Source organism: Drosophila albomicans, chromosome 2R (assembly GCF_009650485.2).
Source record: "Drosophila albomicans strain 15112-1751.03 chromosome 2R, ASM965048v2, whole genome shotgun sequence".
Classification (NCBI taxonomy): Eukaryota; Metazoa; Arthropoda; class Insecta; order Diptera; family Drosophilidae; genus Drosophila; species Drosophila albomicans.
This window is the reverse complement of record NC_047631.2, coordinates 6,421,867-6,442,060: the sequence shown is the minus strand read 5'-3', so window position 1 is coordinate 6,442,060 and position 20,194 is coordinate 6,421,867. Positions and strand designations below refer to the sequence as shown.

General features: G+C 37.9%; 5 protein-coding genes across 8 annotated transcripts; 2 read left to right on the top strand and 3 right to left on the bottom strand.

Annotated features, from left to right (window-relative positions):
- Window positions 1–27: 27 nt before the first annotated feature.
- LOC127565909 (uncharacterized) lies at window positions 28–12,572 on the bottom strand. The gene is made up of 8 exons (XM_052006825.1): window positions 12,467–12,572; window positions 12,126–12,402; window positions 11,915–12,065; window positions 10,693–11,857; window positions 2,450–2,723; window positions 2,238–2,388; window positions 639–1,372; window positions 28–581 (listed from the first exon to the last, which is right to left on the bottom strand). The coding sequence occupies exons 1-8, from the start codon at window positions 12,478–12,480 to the stop codon at window positions 129–131; spliced, it is 3,219 nt and encodes a 1,072-aa protein (XP_051862785.1). The 5' UTR covers window positions 12,481–12,572; the 3' UTR covers window positions 28–128.
- On the bottom strand, window positions 3,315–4,518 carry LOC127565960 (uncharacterized). Its single transcript, XM_052006951.1, has 3 exons — window positions 4,003–4,518; window positions 3,554–3,946; window positions 3,315–3,494 (listed from the first exon to the last, which is right to left on the bottom strand). The coding sequence occupies exons 1-3, from the start codon at window positions 4,293–4,295 to the stop codon at window positions 3,344–3,346; spliced, it is 837 nt and encodes a 278-aa protein (XP_051862911.1). The 5' UTR covers window positions 4,296–4,518; the 3' UTR covers window positions 3,315–3,343.
- Window positions 6,842–8,952, top strand: LOC127565955 (esterase B1-like). Of its 2 annotated transcripts, XM_052006941.1 has the most exons (4): window positions 6,842–6,878; window positions 6,938–7,169; window positions 7,238–7,707; window positions 7,765–8,952. In XM_052006941.1, the coding sequence occupies exons 2-4, from the start codon at window positions 7,117–7,119 to the stop codon at window positions 8,943–8,945; spliced, it is 1,704 nt and encodes a 567-aa protein (XP_051862901.1). In that variant the 5' UTR covers window positions 6,842–6,878; window positions 6,938–7,116; the 3' UTR covers window positions 8,946–8,952. The 2 variants fall into 2 exon arrangements, with proteins under 2 accessions (XP_051862901.1, XP_051862902.1); XM_052006942.1 differs by lacking the exon at window positions 6,842–6,878 and having other exon boundaries at window positions 6,895–7,169.
- A 599-nt stretch (window positions 12,573–13,171) lies between the features above and the next one.
- LOC127565959 (esterase B1) lies at window positions 13,172–15,455 on the bottom strand. Of its 2 annotated transcripts, XM_052006949.1 has the most exons (4): window positions 15,217–15,455; window positions 14,879–15,155; window positions 13,927–14,823; window positions 13,174–13,875 (listed from the first exon to the last, which is right to left on the bottom strand). In XM_052006949.1, exons 1-4 carry the CDS (start codon window positions 15,222–15,224, stop codon window positions 13,420–13,422), a joined length of 1,638 nt encoding a protein of 545 aa, XP_051862909.1. In that variant the 5' UTR covers window positions 15,225–15,455; the 3' UTR covers window positions 13,174–13,419. The 2 variants fall into 2 exon arrangements, with proteins under 2 accessions (XP_051862910.1, XP_051862909.1); XM_052006950.1 differs by lacking the exon at window positions 15,217–15,455 and having other exon boundaries at window positions 13,172–13,875; window positions 14,892–15,020.
- Window positions 15,456–16,259: 804 nt separating this feature from the next.
- Window positions 16,260–18,805, top strand: LOC127565956 (esterase B1-like). Of its 2 annotated transcripts, none has more exons than XM_052006943.1 (3): window positions 16,260–16,640; window positions 16,863–17,329; window positions 17,387–18,805. In XM_052006943.1, the coding sequence occupies exons 1-3, from the start codon at window positions 16,594–16,596 to the stop codon at window positions 18,571–18,573; spliced, it is 1,701 nt and encodes a 566-aa protein (XP_051862903.1). In that variant the 5' UTR covers window positions 16,260–16,593; the 3' UTR covers window positions 18,574–18,805. The 2 variants fall into 2 exon arrangements, with proteins under 2 accessions (XP_051862903.1, XP_051862904.1); XM_052006944.1 differs by lacking the exon at window positions 16,260–16,640 and adding an exon at window positions 16,656–16,786 and having other exon boundaries at window positions 17,387–18,804.
- Window positions 18,806–20,194: the final 1,389 nt, after the last annotated feature.

Here is a 20,194-nt window from a genome sequence, read left to right as displayed (position 1 = left end):
ATATATGTATTTTATTTATACAAAATGAAATATTTTCCAGAATTCAATGTTAATTTAAATTTTTATATGTCAAATATTTATTAACGTCATTGCAGTTTATGTGAAGATACAACTTCAGCTTAAGAAATTTAAAATAGCGCCTCCGGTTTATACAAAGTATCCCAAACAAGTAGTTTCTCATATTCTGGCAAATCGATAATCGTGACCTCATTGCTTATGTTAATAACACGCTGCAATTGGTCTTTTGTCGACGGTTCCCAGATAAGATGCTTAATTTCCTCACAATTTGGATTGGAGTTGCTTGCAAAAGATGTCCACATACCCACCAAGCGTTGGATGGTGAGATACTCACCCGATGTTTTCTCCAATTTCCAACATTGTGAGTTTCTAAACAAATAACTCAACTCATCGGCATGGGAAACTCCAGACTTGATGTCATCCCCACAGAATTTTTTACGATAGAAATTAAAATCCGGCGAATCAAAGTCAAAACGATAGTAATAGGTTGGAGCCTTCGAGTAGGCCAAACGAGCCTTTAAAGTGCGATGCATGCCATGCCAAAAGATTTTGTGTGAATAGTACTTTAAGAAAAATCATAATTGGTGAATATGTACAAATAGTAAATTTCAATTACGTACATCCAGGAAAGTCATTAAGTGCTTGGAGCTGGGAGTCTCATCTCCAAAATATAATTTGATTAACTTGTCGCTGAACTTTAGAATTTGTTCATCGGTGTTGACTAAACGAACATCATAGGGCGTGATTCGATGCGGATCTTGAGGCAGGGTATCCATACTCTTAGGATTTGCCTTTAGGGCGGGATACATGAAGAGTCCCTCAAAGGAAACGCCTCCTAGCATTGCAGGCAACTCATTAGTCCAAGCATCGCGCACCATCTCCAGCTGAGACTTTGGCACCACACAATCAGCAGTCACATAAGGCTCCACAGTGGGTCCAAACGGATAAAGAAATCCGTTGCGACGCTCTTCAGGTGTAACCAAGTTATGATTGACCAGCTTATATGGCTCCACACCTCGCAAGTAGTCCAACACCTGGCGATCAACATTGTCGCCCTCGTAGCCATGGAACTTAGCCAGACGATACGCAAAGTCTGCGGGTGGTGTATCGGACCAATAGTTAAGAAGTGAGCCGGACATCACAATAGCCTTATGAAAGAGTCCGCGTGTTTGTTCCGTGCACATCATATAATGGGTGGAGCAACCTCCTGCGCTCTCTCCAAAGATAGTAATGTTGTCGGCATCGCCGTTAAAGTACGAAATATATTTCTTAACCCATTTAAGAGCCAATACTTGATCCTTCAGGCCTGCATTACCAGGTACATCCAAACTCGGGTCCTTTAGGCTCAGAAAACCTGTTATGCAAAACATATTAAATAATTACTTAAAGTTCGTAAAACTCTAAACCTTATGACCAACTTTTGTATCTGTACTAATAGGATAGTAAGTGTATAAAGTATACATATGTATATGTAGGATATAGACATGTCGGTCTATCCTTATTAAAACCTAAGTCTGAGATACTATTAGAGACACAGTCATAATTTGTTGACAGCACTTCTCAGTTCTTTTTAGTAGCGATTAAATACAATTTGTAGAATATAAAAAAAATAATTTGAAATGCCAAAAAAAAATTTCGATGTGTTAAAAAAAATGTTTCTGAATTGGGAAAATTAATTCGAAAATTTAAGTACAATATATATTTAATTATTAAAATGTTAAACGTACCAAAAATCGCTTCAAAATTACGCCTCCTATTCTTTTTTTCCATTTCTGGAGCGTAAGTGGGAGTGGCGAAAATGTAATTTGGAATTTGATCTATGTACGTGCAAAAATAACAAGACTCTAACTCTGAAATACTGCATTTCATACGGGGCGACAAAACAGAGAGACAGACAGATGAACAGACTCTGTTCAAGAATATATGTACATATATAATTTATGAAGTCGAAGATGACTCCTTCTGCATGGTAAATATTTTTCCTGCAGATTCAAAGTTATGATACCCTTTTACCTTATGGGTAGCAGGTATAAAAAGTATACTTTAAAGAAGCAGAGATGTTGCTTTTTGGGTTTTAACAAATGTCACAAAAAGCTTTTAAAAAATGTTGTTTACAAGCTTTTCGCGCAGTCATCATGACTTAAGTTCGCAATGATAACAGCTTATCAATAGATCTATCTAACTTTGAACTCCAGTAGTTGTGATAACTAGAATCTTACCAAAACAATCTACACGATAGTTGAGCGTTACCAAAATCACGTCTTTGGTCATCAAATAATCTGGCCCATAAAGTTCCCGTGTAGCCTCTCCTATGGTAAATGCACCACCGAATATATATACCATCACCGGGAGGGGTTTTTTTGTTTTAAGCTAAATTAATAATCGATAATTAAGTTTCATGTCAATCAATCAATCTGTTTCCGATAGTCACCTGTTTGGCATACACATTTAGATAGAGGCAATCTTCACCACCATCAATGGTCCCCGTTAGCATGGCCTTCTGAACCGGCTTCTCCCCATAATGGGTACAGTCCAAAACTCCAGTCCATGGATCGGCCGGTTGTGGTGCTTTAAAACGCAACTCTCCCAGGGGCGGTTTACCAAATGGCAGACGCTCGAAGCTATAGTACTCGTCGTCATAGAGAGTGCTAAGCTTTGTTCCTTTGATCTGACCCTGTGGCAGGGAGATTTCATATGTCTCCAGACTTAAAATTGTAACAAACTCTTATTAATGTTTTTTTTTTTTCTAATATTCATTTGTAATCACCTTTCCGACATAGTGTTAATTATGGTAGTCTACTGCTCGGAATGAGAGTCGTTCGTCAACTGAAACTAGTCGTTTGCTTGTTTATCAATCGACAGGCCAAAGCTCAACGATATACAGTGCTGTCCATTGTCACAAGTCTCCATACAAAGTACTGCGATACAACCTTTAATGACAATGCAAATAACAATTGATAAGCAGACAATATGTGGTGCATTAAACTTAAATAATCCAATTTATGTTATCGAATGAGATTGCAAGTGAAACTATTTAATTTGCTAAAGAGCAGAAAAGACAGAATATGTATTTCGTTTGCAATACAGGGTATTTATTCTTCAATACTCATTTAAAAATTGTTTGTATACAAAAACAATTGATTAGAAGTTCAACTTGCCGCTGTTTGTACAAAAGCTCACTCATATTCAGTGTTGCCAATTCATCTGCTCATCAAATAGCTAAAGTAACATATGAAAAACGCTAGAAACCGCCAGAAAATTAGGATGATAGCCAAAACATAAAGCTACGTTAGGAAGACAATATATTATTAATTTTATTTATTTATTAAGTATTTTTTAGAAGTTCTGAAATTTCCTCAATCATGCCCTCTTCTTCTGCTGAATTTTTGTAGCTTTGATTGGTTCCAATCATTTTTAAGCAATCTTGTGGGACTTCATAATTATGGCAGCACTTGTTTGCCCGGCGTAGTCCGTATCTACAAATATGATTTAATGTTATTAATATTATAAAATATGGGTTGAACAGATAAAATACCTTATGTGTAAAATAGAATTTAGTGTTTCAACGGCCATTCTATTTCGCAGCTTGGTTTTGACATTGTTCATTTGACTGAACACTCGTTCCACCTCTGCGTTCGACCATGGCATCGATAAAAGGCTTAGCGCAAATGATGCTAGTGCCGAAAACCTTTTGTTACCTGCTGCATCCACATAGTTTGACACTTCGGCCCAAAAACTTATGGTATCCGTCAAATTTGACCAGTTTAGAAGATGGATGTTCTTATATTGGAATAGAATGTCCTCAATTTTATCGGAGTCCAACTTGAAGTGCTCGAGGATATGCAAAATATTGGCCTTCTTTGGACATAAAATTTTTGTAATGGAAAACAAATCAATTTGTTGAAGTACTTCAAAATTGTCTGGCAATCTAAAAAAGAATTTGGTAGTTAACAAAGAAATATAACAATTACTTTATAAGAATACCTCTGCTTGAGCTCATTGATTAATGCTATTATAAAATTAACGCATTTTGAACGAATTTCTGCCTCCATATCGTTTGAGATGTTTTCTTTACATTCTTTGAGCTTTGTCTCGAATGCATATCCCAAATAGCAATCATGCTTTACCAAATGTACAAAATCGTTTTTTAAAATATCAATATTGACATTTTCGGGAATGATTTTGCTTTTTAAAGAATTTATGGCAAATATAATGTCATTTAAAAGTTTGCTTGAGTCTCCAGTGCTAGATTGAAAAATTTTGTTAATGTGCTGCATTTGAGTTAGCACTGGCTGCAAAAACAACAGATACAAATAATTAACGTCGTCATTTAGTAGTTTGTGCAACGTTTGTGCCTTGAAACATTTTTCATTTGTTGCAGCAATGTTGAAGTGAAGTTTCAGCTCAATCCATTGCTTCAGAATTCGTGTAACGGCAACTTCAATCGACAGCCACCTTGTGTCGCAAACTCGAGCAATTTTGAGAGGTACCTAGCAAAAAATGCATGTTATTCATATACAAAAAAATAAATATACAAACATAGAGAACAATACCACATTACACAGACTACAGACAAGCACATGTTAATAGACAAAAAGGTTAAAGTCAAACAATACAAACACATAGGTCGTTTTACCTCTTCAGCGTTAATAAGCTGATACATTTTTTTTGTAATCTGATTGCCTTTTCGCGCTTTTTGAAAAACCAATTATAGGTTTCGTAAACAATATATTCTAAGGCCTCGGGTAAAAAATGTTTACATGCACTGTTGACAGCCAGTTGTAGTGAATGGCATACACACTTAATTAAAATTAGGGAAGGAACTCTTTTTTTCAACTCCGTGTACACACTTTGCTTTGAACCAACCATAACACTTGCGTTGTCCGTGCCAATTCCAATCAAATTCCCAAGGTTTAATTTAAAGTTGTTAAGTTCCTGACAGAGGCTGTTCGCAATCGTTTTCGCGTCGCCCTCCTCGAGCGGAACCAGGGATAAAAATGTGGAAACCATGATGCTCCGTGTTGCACTAAAATAGTTTATGGCAACACCTATGTATATAGAATATATTTAATTGTGTTTTAGGATGATTAGCATTTTAGCTTACCAAGGGTCTTGCAGACACTTATGTCAGTACTCTCATCAAGCAACAAGCTGTACTTGGCATCACCGATGTCCTCCTTTAATAACAATTTAAAGCTTGGAGCCAAAATATTTGTTATTATACTGGTGCACTTTGTTCTATGGAGCTTTATGTCACCGCCATCCTGAAAATTTGTCCCGCACAACAATCCCAAATGATCAATTGGGCTCACCGATGAATGTGCCGCAACATACAAAGACAATGCTGCCTCTTGCCGGCAGGTTTTTGGAGAGACAGATGGAACGAACGTTATTTTGTTCGTCTGTGTAAACGCAGATGACGAAGACTTGTGCTTATTTTTCTTTGCATGCGCGTGCAAATCCGAAAGTTTCGCATTAATGCTGGATTTGCAATATTTGCAAAAGCATTTTTGCTCATCAGCTGCATCCAAAGTTAGCCAATCCTTAAATGCTGGGTCTTGCAACCAAGCATGTCGCGGTTTTTGCTTATAAACTTTCGGCATTTCAACTGTCTCACGATCGTTTTGAAAATTGTGAAATACCCAGATGGTGATGGTATAACACTAATAAAAATCGATAATAATGTAAAGATCTTTTGGCATATCGATGTTTTTTACCATTGCAATGCAAAAATACTGCAAGGTTTTAAAGTGTGGCATCGTAAAACATAAAAATACACAAAGTTACCAGATGTTTTTAAAAAACTAAAGTGCCGTCAGTTTTGTTTTGAAAATAGCTATAATTCCCGCTAGCCGCTAGTTTTCAATTTGTCCCGCATTTTGCTTTTGAAAACCGTCAGATCTGACGGGGAAATAGCTAAATTGGCAACGCTGCTCATATTATATGTATACATAACCCCATGATACAATTATACAAGGTAGTCCCGTCGTCAAAAAGCTGTCCGTAATCGACACCGTACATAAGTGCGAGTGAAACGACTGCGCCTAGTGAGTGCGAAAGAATCGACAGTAGAGCTTTGTGATTAACCCTTCAATGGCGCATAGGGTTTAATTGTTCCACTATATTAAAAACAGTTGAAATGTTTTTTATAATTTAATTTTTAATAGTTTGGAATTGGATAGTAATCGTTGTTTTTGTTTTTGATTACCAATTATTTAGTTCAGGTTCTTAATTCTATCATAAAGTTCATATTTATATATAATATAATTGCAATCTGACATTTTTGTCTTGCACAAGGGTTAATATTTAGGGAAAAAATCGTCCGCATACAACCTTTCGCTTCAACAAGCACGAGCGCACTGAGCGATAACACTCTGTAGCCGAACGAAAAAGCGTACGACGGCACTACCTTGTATAATTGTATCATGCATAACCCTACTCGCTCTATCGCTTTCATTTTTATTATTATTAAAGCTCTACGCTCTCTCACTCACACTCAGCATAAGAGAATCAGCTGTAGAGATGCTAGCAATAAATAAGAGAATGCTGCTAAAGCGATCAGACATTTCTCTATAAGAGCGCTCTCTTAAAAATGTACCTAAATTTTACAGTTTCGGTACAATTTGTATACTCGACAGAAACTGTTAAACTTAACATTATTCCTTTATCGTTTGACTAAAGCACACAGAGGAAACGTGTAAAGACTTAATGAATCAAAAAGTAAATCGGTAAATGGAAAGCATATGATAAATGAAATGGTCTTTTAAATATACATAAATAAATATACATATGCATATGTACATATGAATATAAATGTCAAATTTGTATACATATACAAATCAGACACCAGAAGCTCCATTGTAAGCTCCATTTGTGAAGCTAAGACTAATCAGTGTACATTTTTCGGCTGTTCGGCTAGCCTAACCTTTCGCCCCAACCAATATGCATTGCAATGAGATGATAATACGGGCGCTGGTAGAATACCCAAATCCATAAAGCGATCAGTTGCAGCTTTGGTGTTGACTCAGTCGGAAGTTTTGCCAGTGCAATCACACAATTATTTTGAAAAAATATTAAAAACTAATAAGAGTTGCAGCAATGAGTTTGGAAGTGGATATGAGTCTGTTCGACATATTTAAGATGTCTTGCCAGTAAGTGATTTTTATTTTAGTATACCAATCTAAAGATCATAACTAATTCATCTAGTGTTAACTTGCAGATTTATACGCCATAAGATCGAGCAATACTCTCGGGGCACCAGCAAGACGACTATTATTAATACGCAGTTTGGACAAGTGCGGGGCAGACAACGTATCACCCTCCCCAATGATCAGGAATTGTACTTTGCCTTCGAAGGAATCCCCTTTGCCAAGTCCCCATTAGGAGATCTGCGGTTCCGCGCTCCACAACCACCAGAATGCTGGCAAGGGGTCAGAGATTGCACTTATCCACGCTCAAAACCGACGCAGATGTATTGTATGTTAAATATTGCACATGGCTCTGAAGATTGTCTTCATCTCAATGTGTACACTAAGAAGCTATCGTCTGAGAAGCCTCTGCCAGTAATGGTTTGGATTTATAGTGGAGGATTTCAGGTGGGCGAAGCTTCTAAAGATATGCACGGTCCGGATTATTTTATGCAAAAAGACATTGTCTTGGTTACATTTAACCACAGATTGGGAGCTTTAGGTGAGTTAATCAAATTACTTAATAGTTTCTAGAATAATACTATTTTCCGCATAACAGGTTTCCTCAGCCTATCGGATCCCGATTTGAATGTACCAGGCAATGCCGGACTTAAAGATCAAGTGATGGCTCTTCGTTGGATACACAATAATATTATCAACTTCAATGGCGATTCAAACAACATTACGCTAATGGGCATGAGCTCGGGTGCTGCCTCAGTGCAAATTATGATGACTACGGAGCAGACCCGAGGCCTCTTTCACAAGGCAATCCTGATGTCCGGTTCATCATTGTGCCACTGGGCCAACGATATGAAGTACAACTGGCCATATAGACTTGCCTGTTACCTTGGTTATAAAGGCAGCAACAATGACAAAGACGTCTTGCACTTCTTGCAGGGTGCTTCAAGTACACAATTAGCCAGATGCAATGCCATCTTGAGCCAGGAAGAGAAACGAGACTACCTTCTATTTCCATTTGTGCCGACTGTAGAGCCATATATCACTGAAGGGTGTGTGATATCAGAGCCCAATGTGAATACACTTTCAAAGGCCTGGGGCAATGAAATACCTGTTATCATTGGCAGCACCTCATTTGAGGGCTTGTTCTCTTATCAGTATGTTAAGCGAGATTACACACACTTTTTGTCGGACTTCAAGACTATGATACCTAGAGAGGTAAGAGAAACCTGCAGCCTAGAGAAACTAGAGGATCATATCAAGCAACTCAAACTGCATAGCTTTAAGGATGCTTCGCGGGATTGCATGGAATTCAACGAATGCCTGGAATTGCTTTCCATGAAGCACTTTAGACATGCAGTTCATCGTACTGCGCTCGCTAGATTGGCCTATGCTCCCAGAATGCCAACTTACCTTTATCGTTTTGACTTTGATTCACCTACGTTCAATTTTTTCCGGCTCCTTCTCTGTGGTCACGATCAGAGAGGTGCTGCACATGCCGATGATTTCTTCTATATGTTCTACGGTGTTCCAGCATTCAAAGTGAATTACACCTCTCCAGAATACCAAACCATCGAACATATTATCAATATGTGGACTACGTTTGCAACACATGGAAATCCCAATTATGCTCAGACTGCGCCAATCACTTGGGAGCCTCTTAAGCCAGATGTTCCTCAGATGTGCCTAAATATTGGCAGGCGCTTAGAGTTTATTGAGCTACCTGAAGCAAAGGAATTGAAGCTATGGGACAGCTTCTATGACAATATAAATTTGTTCTGAGCCTCATGAGAATAGTTAAGAGTTGTCCATTTTCTGGAAATCTTGCAAATGAACAGTTGCAGTGGATTACAGCTTATATTAACCACCACCAACCAGACAATTTTGAATCTGTATACTGGCTAAAAGAGGTATTAAATTTATTTAATCGCAGGATTTCAGTTTAATTTTTTAACATAAAAGATATTCTTCCATTTATTTTCTAACTATTTGTTTACTATATAAAATTATTGAAAATAATGGATCTTTAATGATCTATTGCCTTGTGTATAGCATTTTCAATGCTTAGACTATAGTTGAAAGTTGTTAATTTTCTGGAATTCTTGCAAATAAAGGCGCTGCCTATTTTCTTTGAAAACCGTCACAGATGACGCACAACTTCATATAAAAAAAGACCTATCAAAAATTGATGTCAAATCAGCTGTTTCACAGATGGCAAAGTGAACACAAACCTAAACATGGATAATTTAAAACAATTAAATATAAATCGTGTTAGGCATTTTCTCGTAAAGAAAAATAACAATAATGGAAACTGTGGAACCGCAGAACTGCATTTGGAATTTAAAATAAAAAATATTACAACCAAGTTACAATAATATGAACATACATATGTGCTTGGGAAACTGTCACCATAAAAATAGAAAATAAATGTAATTTCATCTGATTTTATACCCAAAATGACTTTATACATAGTTTGCAGGGTTTACTGTGGCTACATGTTAGCCATGAACTCATCTGCCGGTTCTTCTCATCATTAGAAAGACTTCTCCTCCTTAGTTTAATATAACTCAATACAGCAACACAAAAATCAAAGAATCAAAATCAGTTACTTTTTGCATAAAACTGGACATTAGTATGTACTTATGAAAAAGTTCCTCACTGACAACAAATGAACAAGCATGCTACCTGACTTGTGAGCGAAGAGAATTATGCTGCTTGCATCTCTAAACGAAAATAAGAAACTTACTAAAGATTGAACAAGTATTTAATTTACAGGCTATGTCTTTAAAGATCTTCAAAGTCCATTAATGTAATACATGAGATGTAAGGGGTTATCACTTCGCAACTGTTGATGCAATTATGTTATTACCAATTTCTATTGAGTCTTTTAAGTCTTCGTGACACTGTACAATTGATAAATCAGCCAGAGGAGGCTGGGAATATGATATGATATGATGATCATCAATAATTGTGATTATCAATAATTATGGTGGCAACAAATTTGTGGAATCCACATAAATACATTTCTCTCATGAATGCAGTAATTTTGTTGAACTAATGCTTCACCAAATACTAATTACATTTTATGAGATGTACATTAAATCTGTACGTGCTTTAACAATTATTAAACACGTGCCTACCATTATTAATAATAATAATAATCAACTTATTGAACGGACCGATTCCTTAAATCTTTCTCGACCACTGACTTAGCAGCGCAAATTTGAAACAAAATTCATTATTCATTAAAAAATATTTAATGCATTCATTTTTCTTCGTCAATTAAATGCAATTTAATGCAGATGTGCAAGGTCCATCAGGCTCAGTTTGGAAAATGAGAATCATGCATAGCACTAATAGACTAAATAAAATAAAACTCGCTTGTTTTTATCTTATCATTTCACTTCATTGCGAAGAGTCTTTTATTGTTAGCAAGTGAAAACAAAGTATTCAAAATGGAGAATCACTATTGTCTCAACGGATTGTAAACTGCAATTATACTTATCTAAGGTCTTAACTTGGATTCTAAATTAATTCCACTCTTGCCTGCTTGAACAATTTATCGTAGAACTGTAGATTCTCTAGCTCAGGCTGTGGCAAACAGTCTAATTTGTCACTGATATTTAGACACATTCTTTGTCCCTCCTTTGAAACAATCGGCTTCCATTCAACTTGAGGTTTGGTGAGCAATGCATTTGGATTCGAGCGACGCGCAAACTCAGTGAACATGGCAACCATTCGGAAAATGGTTGAATATTCTGATCTCGACTCATCCAATTTGAAAGCAGCTGGCAGCTTGAAGAGATAACTTAATTCTTCGGCATGATAAGCTCCAAACTTGCCATTATAGCGTAAGCGTGCAAAATTAAAATCAGGTGATTCGACATCGAAGCGGTACAAATAATTTTCAGCTTGACCATAAGTCAGGCGAGCATTAAGCAGACGATGCAGGCCATGCATTAGATTCTGTGTGCCTATATCGCATAGCGTCTTAAAGTGGGAATCACTTATTTCATCAAGGCTCGTCTTGCAGAAATATTCCAATTGTGATTTTCCCAGTTGAGTGCGTTGTTCGGAATCAGCGTGAAATATAAGTGTTCTGGGCAGGAGTACCCAAGGTTGCTTCTTACACAACTCAACGACGCTGGGACTAAGTCCGAGACCTTCTCCAGTGGTGGTTCCCACCAATAGAGGCAAGTGATTGCTCCACGCTGTTCGCTGCAGTATCAGGGGCTCTTTAAGTATCACCGCATTTGGTGTTTCATAGTGCTCTACATTCGGTGTACATGTGACTAAGGAAGAGCTGTGAATTTTCTCCTCGTCCACCAGAATGTTTGCTCGAGCCAGCTGATTGGGATCAGCATTTTTGATGAACTCATAAACTTGTGCATCAATATTTTTGCCTTGATAGCCACACTGCTGCGCCACTCGATACTCAATATTGGGTAAGCGACTCATTTCATGCGAAAAGCCAGCCAAGAGAATGTACTTATGGAATAGACCCGCTGCCTGTGGACTGACGGACAACAGTTGGCACATCATGCTTCCAGAACTGTGGCCAAAGATAGTTATATTGTTTACATCACCATTGAAGATACCCGCGTTAGCGTGTATCCACTTGAGGGCAAGAATGCAATCCTTTAAGCCAGCATTGCCGGGAATTCCAACAGCAGGATCCGCAAAACTCAAAAATCCTGTAGGATGTTGCTCTGAACCTTTTATTATTTTCAGTGCAAATTTATTTTACTCACCAAAGGGTCCAGTTCGAAAGCCAATGCTGATGTAGACAACGTCCTCACGCATCAGATACTCTGGCGACCACAAGCGTCGTGTTGCGTCTCCTCGGTGGAAGGCTCCTCCATAAATGTATACCATCAGCGGCAAAGTCTTTTCACTTTTCAACTATACATTCACATATATGAAACGATTATTTGCGGAGAGTCTTACACTGATTGCTCTTACTCTTTTAGCAGCTACATTCAGATATAGACAGTCCTCAGCGCCTTCAATTTCCAAGGACATTTTGTTTATCTGCAGACACTTTTCCCTTGGCTTCAAGCAGTCAAGTACACCTTCCCAGGGCGCCACATCCTGTGGCTCTTGGAAACGCAGGTCACCCAAAGGTGGTTTGGCATACGGTATGCCATCAAATAAATAATATGGATCATCATAGATGGACTTCACAAGAGCGCCCCTGATAAGTCCGTGCGTTGTTTTGACAACTGGTGACGTTTTCTTGCTGAAATTATGCAGTTGAATTTTTTTGCTTGTAAAATAACACTATTATTCCGTTCACAACTCACTAGTCTGTGGTCATTATTCGTCTGGATATTACTAATAACAAAGACTCTGAAATTTGTATTTTATATGGGTTATCAAAAGCTTATCAATCCGAGAGCTTATCTGCTAAAAGTTTGGTAGAACAATAAAAAAATAAACGAAAAATAAAAGCAGGTAAATGCTATAAAAATTTCTTAGGTATCTACTAAGACCTAGATTAAGAATGCAACTAAACAAGATAATTTTTCCTCTGCTAAATATTTGTATTAGCAAGGAGCTTTATGATTTGCAGTAATAATTAATACGCTCAGAATATGCTTGGAATTACTCGCGTATGTAGGTCAAATTAAAATTACAAAAATAATCTTGTTACGTGTTGAAACTTCCACTTAATGTATCTAGAAGAGAATATGGAATAATAAAAAGATGTATGAACACTTATTCGAATTTTAAAGTTACTCACATTAATCGTTCTTAAAATTTATTTTAATTAGCTTGCACATATTTTAGCCATACACCTGATAAGTAATCTTGAAATGAAAAGTTTTCCTTTTGTATTTAATCATATCTAAACTCGCAGAGTTATCAAATCTAAAGCCGTCGTGATTGTACAATATAAAAAGTAATAAACACTGGTAAGTGGTTGAATTGCTTTTTATTTTAATTTAAACAAGTTTATGCAACTCAATTTAATACAATAACAATTATAAATAAAAACAAAGAATTTAGTCACACATATATTTTACTTTCTCTAAGAATGTTTTCAAGCAATTATGTTGATTGTCTAAGTTGTGAATTCTCTATATACATATGGTATTATATAACGTTATATTTCTATGCATAGCTTTCACCTGGAGTTCAAGAGACTTACATGGGCAGATATACAATTATTTGTATATAAATATAAACTTTTGAAATGTAAAAAGTACTTATAATTTAATGGCCTCATTTTGTTTTAAGCTATTCACTATTTAAATTATGCCTGAGCTTTGTAGACACTATCCCAGACCTTTAACTTATTGATCTCGGGAAGATCGATGATTTTCATTTCCTCCGAAATATTAAGGCAGACAATGAACTTCTTAGACAACGGTGGCCAATGGCTGTTCTTGGGTAAACTCGATTGAACACTACCGCAATTTGGATTTGATGTGGCCGCAAATGTAGTTAGAATATCAATCATACGTTCAATGGTTTGAAACTCGGCTGTATGTTTGTCCAATTTCCACGAGAAGTCGCCGTACCAAATATAAGAATGATCATCAATGTGGGCTACTCCGCGCAATTGATCACCGCAATACTTGCGTCTCTGATGATTGAATGTGGATGAATCAAAGTCGAAGCGATATAGATATGTGGGTGCCGCAGACGCTCGAAGACGTGCCTTGATAGTCCGCATAATAGGATGCCAAAAGACCTTGTAACTGGCATACTGCAAAATACGGTTGTATAATCATATCTCGTTTCTCTATTACAAACTTACCTCACAATAGGCAACGACGCTGTCTTTTTGTAAATCCATGGGCCTGTCTCCAAAGTGCAGCAGCCTCAGCCGCTTGCCTAGCGTTAGCGCTAATGCCTGGGGCAACGAACGCTTCAGCTCCAGTGGCAACATATGCTGCGGTTGACCTTTGAGACTGGTAAGCAGATAAGGCGCCAATTGAACGCGGGCGTACATGAGAAGACCCTCAAACGAGGTGCCACTCATTAGAACTGGAATGCTATTGCCCCAAGCTGTTTCCACCAATTCAATGGGAGGCTTGAGCAGCACGCAGCCCTCGCTGCTGTAAGGTTCGACCACAGGACCAAACTGGAAGACACAATCGTCGAGGTTTTCGGCTTGACTGAGCAGATACGGTGTCACTAGTTTGTCACCAGGCACGCTCTGCAGAAATTCCAACACTTTTGTGTCCGATGCCTGTTGCACATGCTTCATTCCCAAGTTCTCAGCGAGACGACGACCCAAATTGGGTATTGGACACAGAGACCAGGAACACAGCGCATTTCCAGACTGCATGATGGCCTTGTGAAAGAGTCCAGCGGCATTGGGATTCAGCATTAGATAGTGCACCGAGGCGGCGCCAGCACTCTCGCCAAATGCGGTTACATTCGCGGGATCTGCATTGAAACTAGCTGCATTCTGCGTGATCCATTTCATAGCAAGAAGTTGATCCTTTAGACCCGCATTGCCAGGGACACCAGCAGCTGGATTCTCAAGGCTAAGAAAGCCTAAAGGACCCACACGATACGACACCGTAGCGACAACGACATCGCGCATCATAAAATAGTCCGGACTGTGCAAGTCTCGTGAGGAATCGCCCTTTTCAAAGCCGCCACCAAAGAAGAACACAATCAACGGCAAGGGTTTCTCCGTCTTCATCTGTGGATTAATCACTGATTAACTGATGTTCAACATATTCGTTATAAGGACTCACAGACTTGACGTACACATTTAGATACAGGCAGTTCTCAATGCCCTCCAGCTGTTTTGTGTATTGATTAAATTGCAGTGGTTTCTCGCCTTTTTGCCGGCACATCAGCGTCTTCTTCCAGGGCTGCACTGGCACCGGAGCTTTGAATCTGAGTGCTCCCAGCGGTGGCTGTGCATATGGAATGCACTCAAAGCTGATGTAATCATCGCCATAGATGCTCGTACACTGGCTGCCAGCGATGGTGCCACTTTTGGTCTTTACGGTGGTGTCAGGCTTTGGGCTATGCGAATAATTGTGAATTTAGCAGAGAGACACCTTTGCTATCATGACGCGTTACTCACCTGCTCATGTCGCGGTGTGAAATGACTTGAGTATATCTCGTTTTCGTCTTTTTATTGCTGCTTTTGTTTTATCTTGTTTTTGTGGGTTTTATCTACTGTAAAAACACATTTATGGCAAATTTTTATCTGGTAGGTACAAAACAACGACAAATACGAATAATGTGTGCTGCAAGAGCCGAGCCAGAAAAGTGTCTGACAGCTGATTTTGAGTTTTATTTTGTGTCGCCGATTTGAGTGAATTTTAAATGCCAACAACAGTTCGTCATTGTTGTTATTCTCGTTATACTCGTTAATCAGCAATGCATGAAAAGCTCTGCGAACACATGCACATGCAGTGAGTGACTCACTGTTTTAAACAAGCAGTTTGCAATGTAATATATAAAATTGATAAGCATATTACTCGTATTACATCGTATTTGAATCATTTGAGTGTAACCCTTTGTTTTTGTTCTTTCCAGCCCTGACAAAATTATTGGAAAATAAGAATAAAGTGTCAGCGCATAGCATAATAATAAAAATAAGGTTGTGACGTTTCTTCCATGTGTAAACGAAACAAATTCACTGATAAAAGTTTGTTTACCTTAGATTAGATTATCGCAGACCAACACTTTGAAGCGAAGCAATAACAATTTAGATAAGTAGGGATTTTAGGTTTTCTGTTAAAAATAATTGATAGTGGACATTTAAACAAATATTACTCTAGTAATGTCTGTAAATAAAAAATACTTATATTGATATTCAAAAATAATTAAAAGTGTTTTGAAAATATTACAAAAATAACAGAATATTATCTGAGTTCAATTAAGAAAGTAAGTGAAATATTTATCGTTTAAATAACACTATTCATCGTGACATTTCAAATCAGCAATCAAAAATTAATTTCGCATAGTAAGCATGAACACAGCACTATTAACCAGCGAGTATCATTCTATCATAATATTGAAACTTAGGAAACTTGCAACCACAGCTGCTAAGTTCTGTACTGTTAAACAACATGCGCTGTTAAGAACTACGCGTAATGTTATTCGTACAGTTAGCTAGTCTATTTTTGTTGTTGCGATGATACAATAATCTTTCTAGGGAATGGGCTAGATAAGTTTTGACCAGACGATCAGCGTACTTTGCACACACAGGCGTGTTTCCAAAACCACAATCAAAATATATATAGGCGCGAAAGCAAGAACACATACATATATACAAAATGGTCGAAATCGCTTAAATTTACCGGGTACGGACGAAATTCGATTAATTGCATTGCGACGGCCAACAGAATTGGAGCAAGCAGAGCAAACATTTTAAAAATATTTGGATTTATTTTTTCGAACAAAATAATACGAAAAAAGTGGAATCCACTTATAGACTCGTCTATAATTAAAAATGGAAGTGCACGTTGGATTTCCGAAGCTGCTGCAGATGGGCGCCAAGTGAGTATTTACCACAAAAAGAGGGGATTCCTAGATGAAGGAATGACAGATACTTTTCAGTATCATCGTGAATGGCACAAAAGTTGTCTCTGAACTTGAATATTGGACCTGGAATTTAGAAGCTGGACCACAGCTGCGCGTAATCAGTGCGTGCACCTTTTGTGCTGCCTTATCAGTCATGTCGCATGTAATCTGTAACCTTGATCCAATATCACCCCATAGATTCGTCGGCCATAAGGTACAGCAATATCGCTTGTCTACTAGTAATACAGTCATTGTGGAAACGAAATACGGTCGAGTGCGAGGCCTCCAGCGGAAGACCATCTACGATGGAGAGCTTTACTACGCCTTTGAGGGGATTCCCTATGCCAAGCCCCCGCTGGGTGATTTGCGTTTCCGCGCACCGCAACCACCGGAGTCTTGGGATGGAGTCCGCAACTGCACCACGTACAATGAGAAGCCATTACAACGGAACATGATAATGGGCCTGATGGAGGGCTCGGAGGATTGCCTGTATCTTAATGTATACGCGAAGAGCATGGAGTCCGCAAAGCCGCTGCCCGTCATGGTTTGGATCTATGGCGGTGGCTTTCAAAAGGGCGAAGCTTCTAGAGATCTCTACAGTCCCGACTATTTCATGAAACACCCAGTTATTCTTGTGACCATTAACTATCGTCTTGGCGCTCTGGGTAAGTTGTTCAATTCTTTCACACTCGAATTTCCTAGTTGCAATTTCTATTGAACAGGTTTCCTCAGCCTGAAAGATCCGAAACTGGATGTGCCGGGCAACGCTGGCCTCAAGGATCAGGTGCAGGCATTGCGATGGATCAGCCAGAATATAGCACACTTCAACGGCGATCCCAACAACATAACACTGTTCGGCGAGAGTGCTGGTGCTGCTTCTACGCACATTATGATGACCACCGAACAAACGCGAGGTCTTTTCCATAAGGCCATATTGCAATCGGGCTGTGCATTGTCCGCCTGGGCAGATACTCCAGATCGCAACTGGGCCTATCGTCTGGCCCAGCAGATGGGATACAAGGGCAGTCAGGCGGATGCAGATGTGCTGCAGTATCTGAGCAAGGCATCTGCACGGCAAATTGCTTCTGTTGATCAGGATGTCGTCACGCAGGATGAGATGCGCAGCTTTTATCTGTTCGCCTTTGGGCCCGTCGTGGAGCCATACGAGACTTCACATTGTGTGGTCCCAAAGCCACACAAAGATATGCTGACCAGTGCCTGGGGCAACAGCATTCCAGTTATCGTAGGCGGCAACTCTTTTGAGGGTCTGTTCTCTTATCAGCTCGTGCGCAACGATCCGTGGGTCATGACTCACTTTGATAACATAATACCGAATGAAGTGAGCGAAGCTTGCACACCGGAGCAACTGCAGCAGCTAGTGCGTCGCCTGAAGCAGGTATACTTTGGAGATGAGAAGCGGGAACGCATGGAGCTGCTTGAAGCCCTTTATATATTCTCGCACAGACAAATCTGGCATGACCTTCATCGAATGGTGATGGCGCGACTCAGCTATGCGCCATCCTCAGCAACGTATTTGTACCGCTTTGACTTCGATTCTTCGCACTTCAATCAGTTTCGCTGGCTCGTCTGTGGCAATCGGGTGCGAGGGGTTTCCCATGCTGACGAGCTCTCCTATCTATTCTATAATGTGCTGGCCACTAAACTGAACAAATCGTCAGAAGAATATATCACAATCGAGCGAATGGTGGCCATGTGGACAGCTTTTGCTGCCAATAGTGATCCAAATTGCTATGTCACAGATTCGGCGAAGTGGTCTAAAGTGGAGCCAACTTCGAATGGAGCTCACAATTGCTACAATATCAGCAATGATATGGAAATGATGGCACTGCCTGAGGCCAAAGCGTTAGCGGTCTGGGATACTTTCTATAAACGAGAGTCCCTTTACTAACCATAAATATATTCCAATACCGATGGTCGAATCTCAATTCCAATACATTGTAGAACGTAAATTCTTTGTATATTTAAACTATGTATATCTAAATGTGTATTGATAAGTGCATTGCGATTACAAAATCAAATTAAATTGTAACTAAATTTCTATAATCTTAAATGTTTAGTTTGTAGAAGATTAAATAATATGATTTTAGATTAATTTCATTTAAAATATGCGTAATTCGTTGACACAAATTAGAATTAAAAGATTGTTTACAAATTAAAAAATATAACAATCTTGAAAGTGAAATCTAAACATTATTCTTCACATATATTTATAATGAATGAAATACATAATACACTCACGCTAGTGCGTGGACATTTCCAAAACAACTGATAATATATTATATATAGCCACACACGAAGCCCAACTGATAGTGATGAATGAGGGGCTCGCTTATTATTTATGAAATATTTATTTATAAAAAAATATGTAATTTTGTATACATCATCACATTGGTCAGTGACAATATACTTTGTTGCTCTAATAATCATTAATTGAAACAAATCAAGCAAGGAGGATTTTGATTACATTTTTCTAATTATTTTTGAATAAAGTATATTTGTACATATGTACACATTTCTTTTTAAACACTTTTTTACCTAGTTTTTCAGAAAGCTACTGAATAACAGAAGTTGTCAGCACTTACATACTGTCACACTTTTTTACGGCTAGTCAAAAATGCAACTCTGCCATTAAAGTAAGTTTATTTTGTTTTACGACAGTAAAATGTGTCTTCTTTATAAACAATTGTGAGAACTTAGAATGTCTCTTAAAAAATTACATGAATAATTGAAACATAAGTAGCATTTGGTGTACAAGTTCAAAAAGTTATTAAATTGCAATTATGTATACACATGTGTATATCTTGTATCATTTAAAATAGGATAACTGCATTTATTTTCTTTAAATTTAAATTATATATAATTTTCTAATTTCACACCTTTTCGGTAATTAAATGAATTTGTTCATAGGTAAATTCACATATACATTTGTATATGTATGTATATTGTATGAATATTTTTCCATCGCTCCTGATTCTTCCATAAACGGAATGTTGCCAATGTTTTGGCGATATAATTTCTGATTTGTACATATGTTGGCAACGCTCTCGAATTTGAATTTGGCTTTTGCGTCACAGTTTTTGAGTGCAAACTTTTTGCATTTGTCAATTAAGTTTGATTGTTGAAAGCTGCTAACGCTTTTAAACTTTCGCATTTCAACTTTCACCTGCAATTTTACAACAATTTCCAATCAATGCGCAAACCAATAAAACTTTTAAAAGTGCTAACAAGTGCCAAAAAAAAAATGTGTATGTTAATAATAAAATTGTTCTGAAATTGTTAAACTTTGGGCGGAAAAAAAATAAACAAAAATTGGTTGAAATTCGAGAAAATGTTAAGCAGCTGCCAGTTAAATTTTATAAGCTATCAAAAATGAAAATTAAATAAAAATGGAAGTAAAAGATGAAGATGAAGAACTGGAATGTAACGCTTATAGTATGTAGTAAAATTTGGTATTACTTAATTCTTGAGCGCGGGTGTGTTGTTAATTAAAAATTGTCATAAATCCAGGG

Bases quoted from the DNA above. Each gene is read 5' to 3' on its own strand.
- LOC127565960 (XM_052006951.1), bottom strand. From the start codon at position 4,295: ATGCAGCACATTAACAAAATTTTTCAATCTAGCACTGGAGACTCAAGC. The intron at 3,947-4,002 runs GTATTCTTATAA...ATTCTTTTTTAG, and splicing joins ATCAATGAGCTCAAGCAGAG to ATTGCCAGACAATTTTGAAG. The intron at 3,495-3,553 runs GTATTTTATCTG...TCATATTTGTAG, and splicing joins AATTCTATTTTACACATAAG to ATACGGACTACGCCGGGCAA.
- LOC127565955 (XM_052006941.1), top strand. From the start codon at position 7,117: ATGAGTTTGGAAGTGGATATGAGTCTGTTCGACATATTTAAGATGTCT. The intron at 7,170-7,237 runs GTAAGTGATTTT...GTTAACTTGCAG, and splicing joins ATATTTAAGATGTCTTGCCA to ATTTATACGCCATAAGATCG. The intron at 7,708-7,764 runs GTGAGTTAATCA...TCCGCATAACAG, and splicing joins CCACAGATTGGGAGCTTTAG to GTTTCCTCAGCCTATCGGAT.
- LOC127565909 (XM_052006825.1), bottom strand. The intron at 2,724-10,692 runs TTAGAATCCAAG...TACAATTTTAAG, and splicing joins CAGGCAAGAGTGGAATTAAT to TCTGGAGACATATGAAATCT. The intron at 582-638 runs GTACGTAATTGA...TTTTTCTTAAAG, and splicing joins ACTTAATGACTTTCCTGGAT to TACTATTCACACAAAATCTT.
- LOC127565959 (XM_052006949.1), bottom strand. The intron at 14,824-14,878 runs GTGAGTCCTTAT...ATTAATCCACAG, and splicing joins TAAATGTGTACGTCAAGTCT to ATGAAGACGGAGAAACCCTT. The intron at 13,876-13,926 runs GTAAGTTTGTAA...CGTATTTTGCAG, and splicing joins GCGTCGTTGCCTATTGTGAG to TATGCCAGTTACAAGGTCTT.
- LOC127565956 (XM_052006943.1), top strand. From the start codon at position 16,594: ATGGAAGTGCACGTTGGATTTCCGAAGCTGCTGCAGATGGGCGCCAA. The intron at 16,641-16,862 runs GTGAGTATTTAC...ATCACCCCATAG, and splicing joins CTGCTGCAGATGGGCGCCAA to ATTCGTCGGCCATAAGGTAC. The intron at 17,330-17,386 runs GTAAGTTGTTCA...TCTATTGAACAG, and splicing joins CTATCGTCTTGGCGCTCTGG to GTTTCCTCAGCCTGAAAGAT.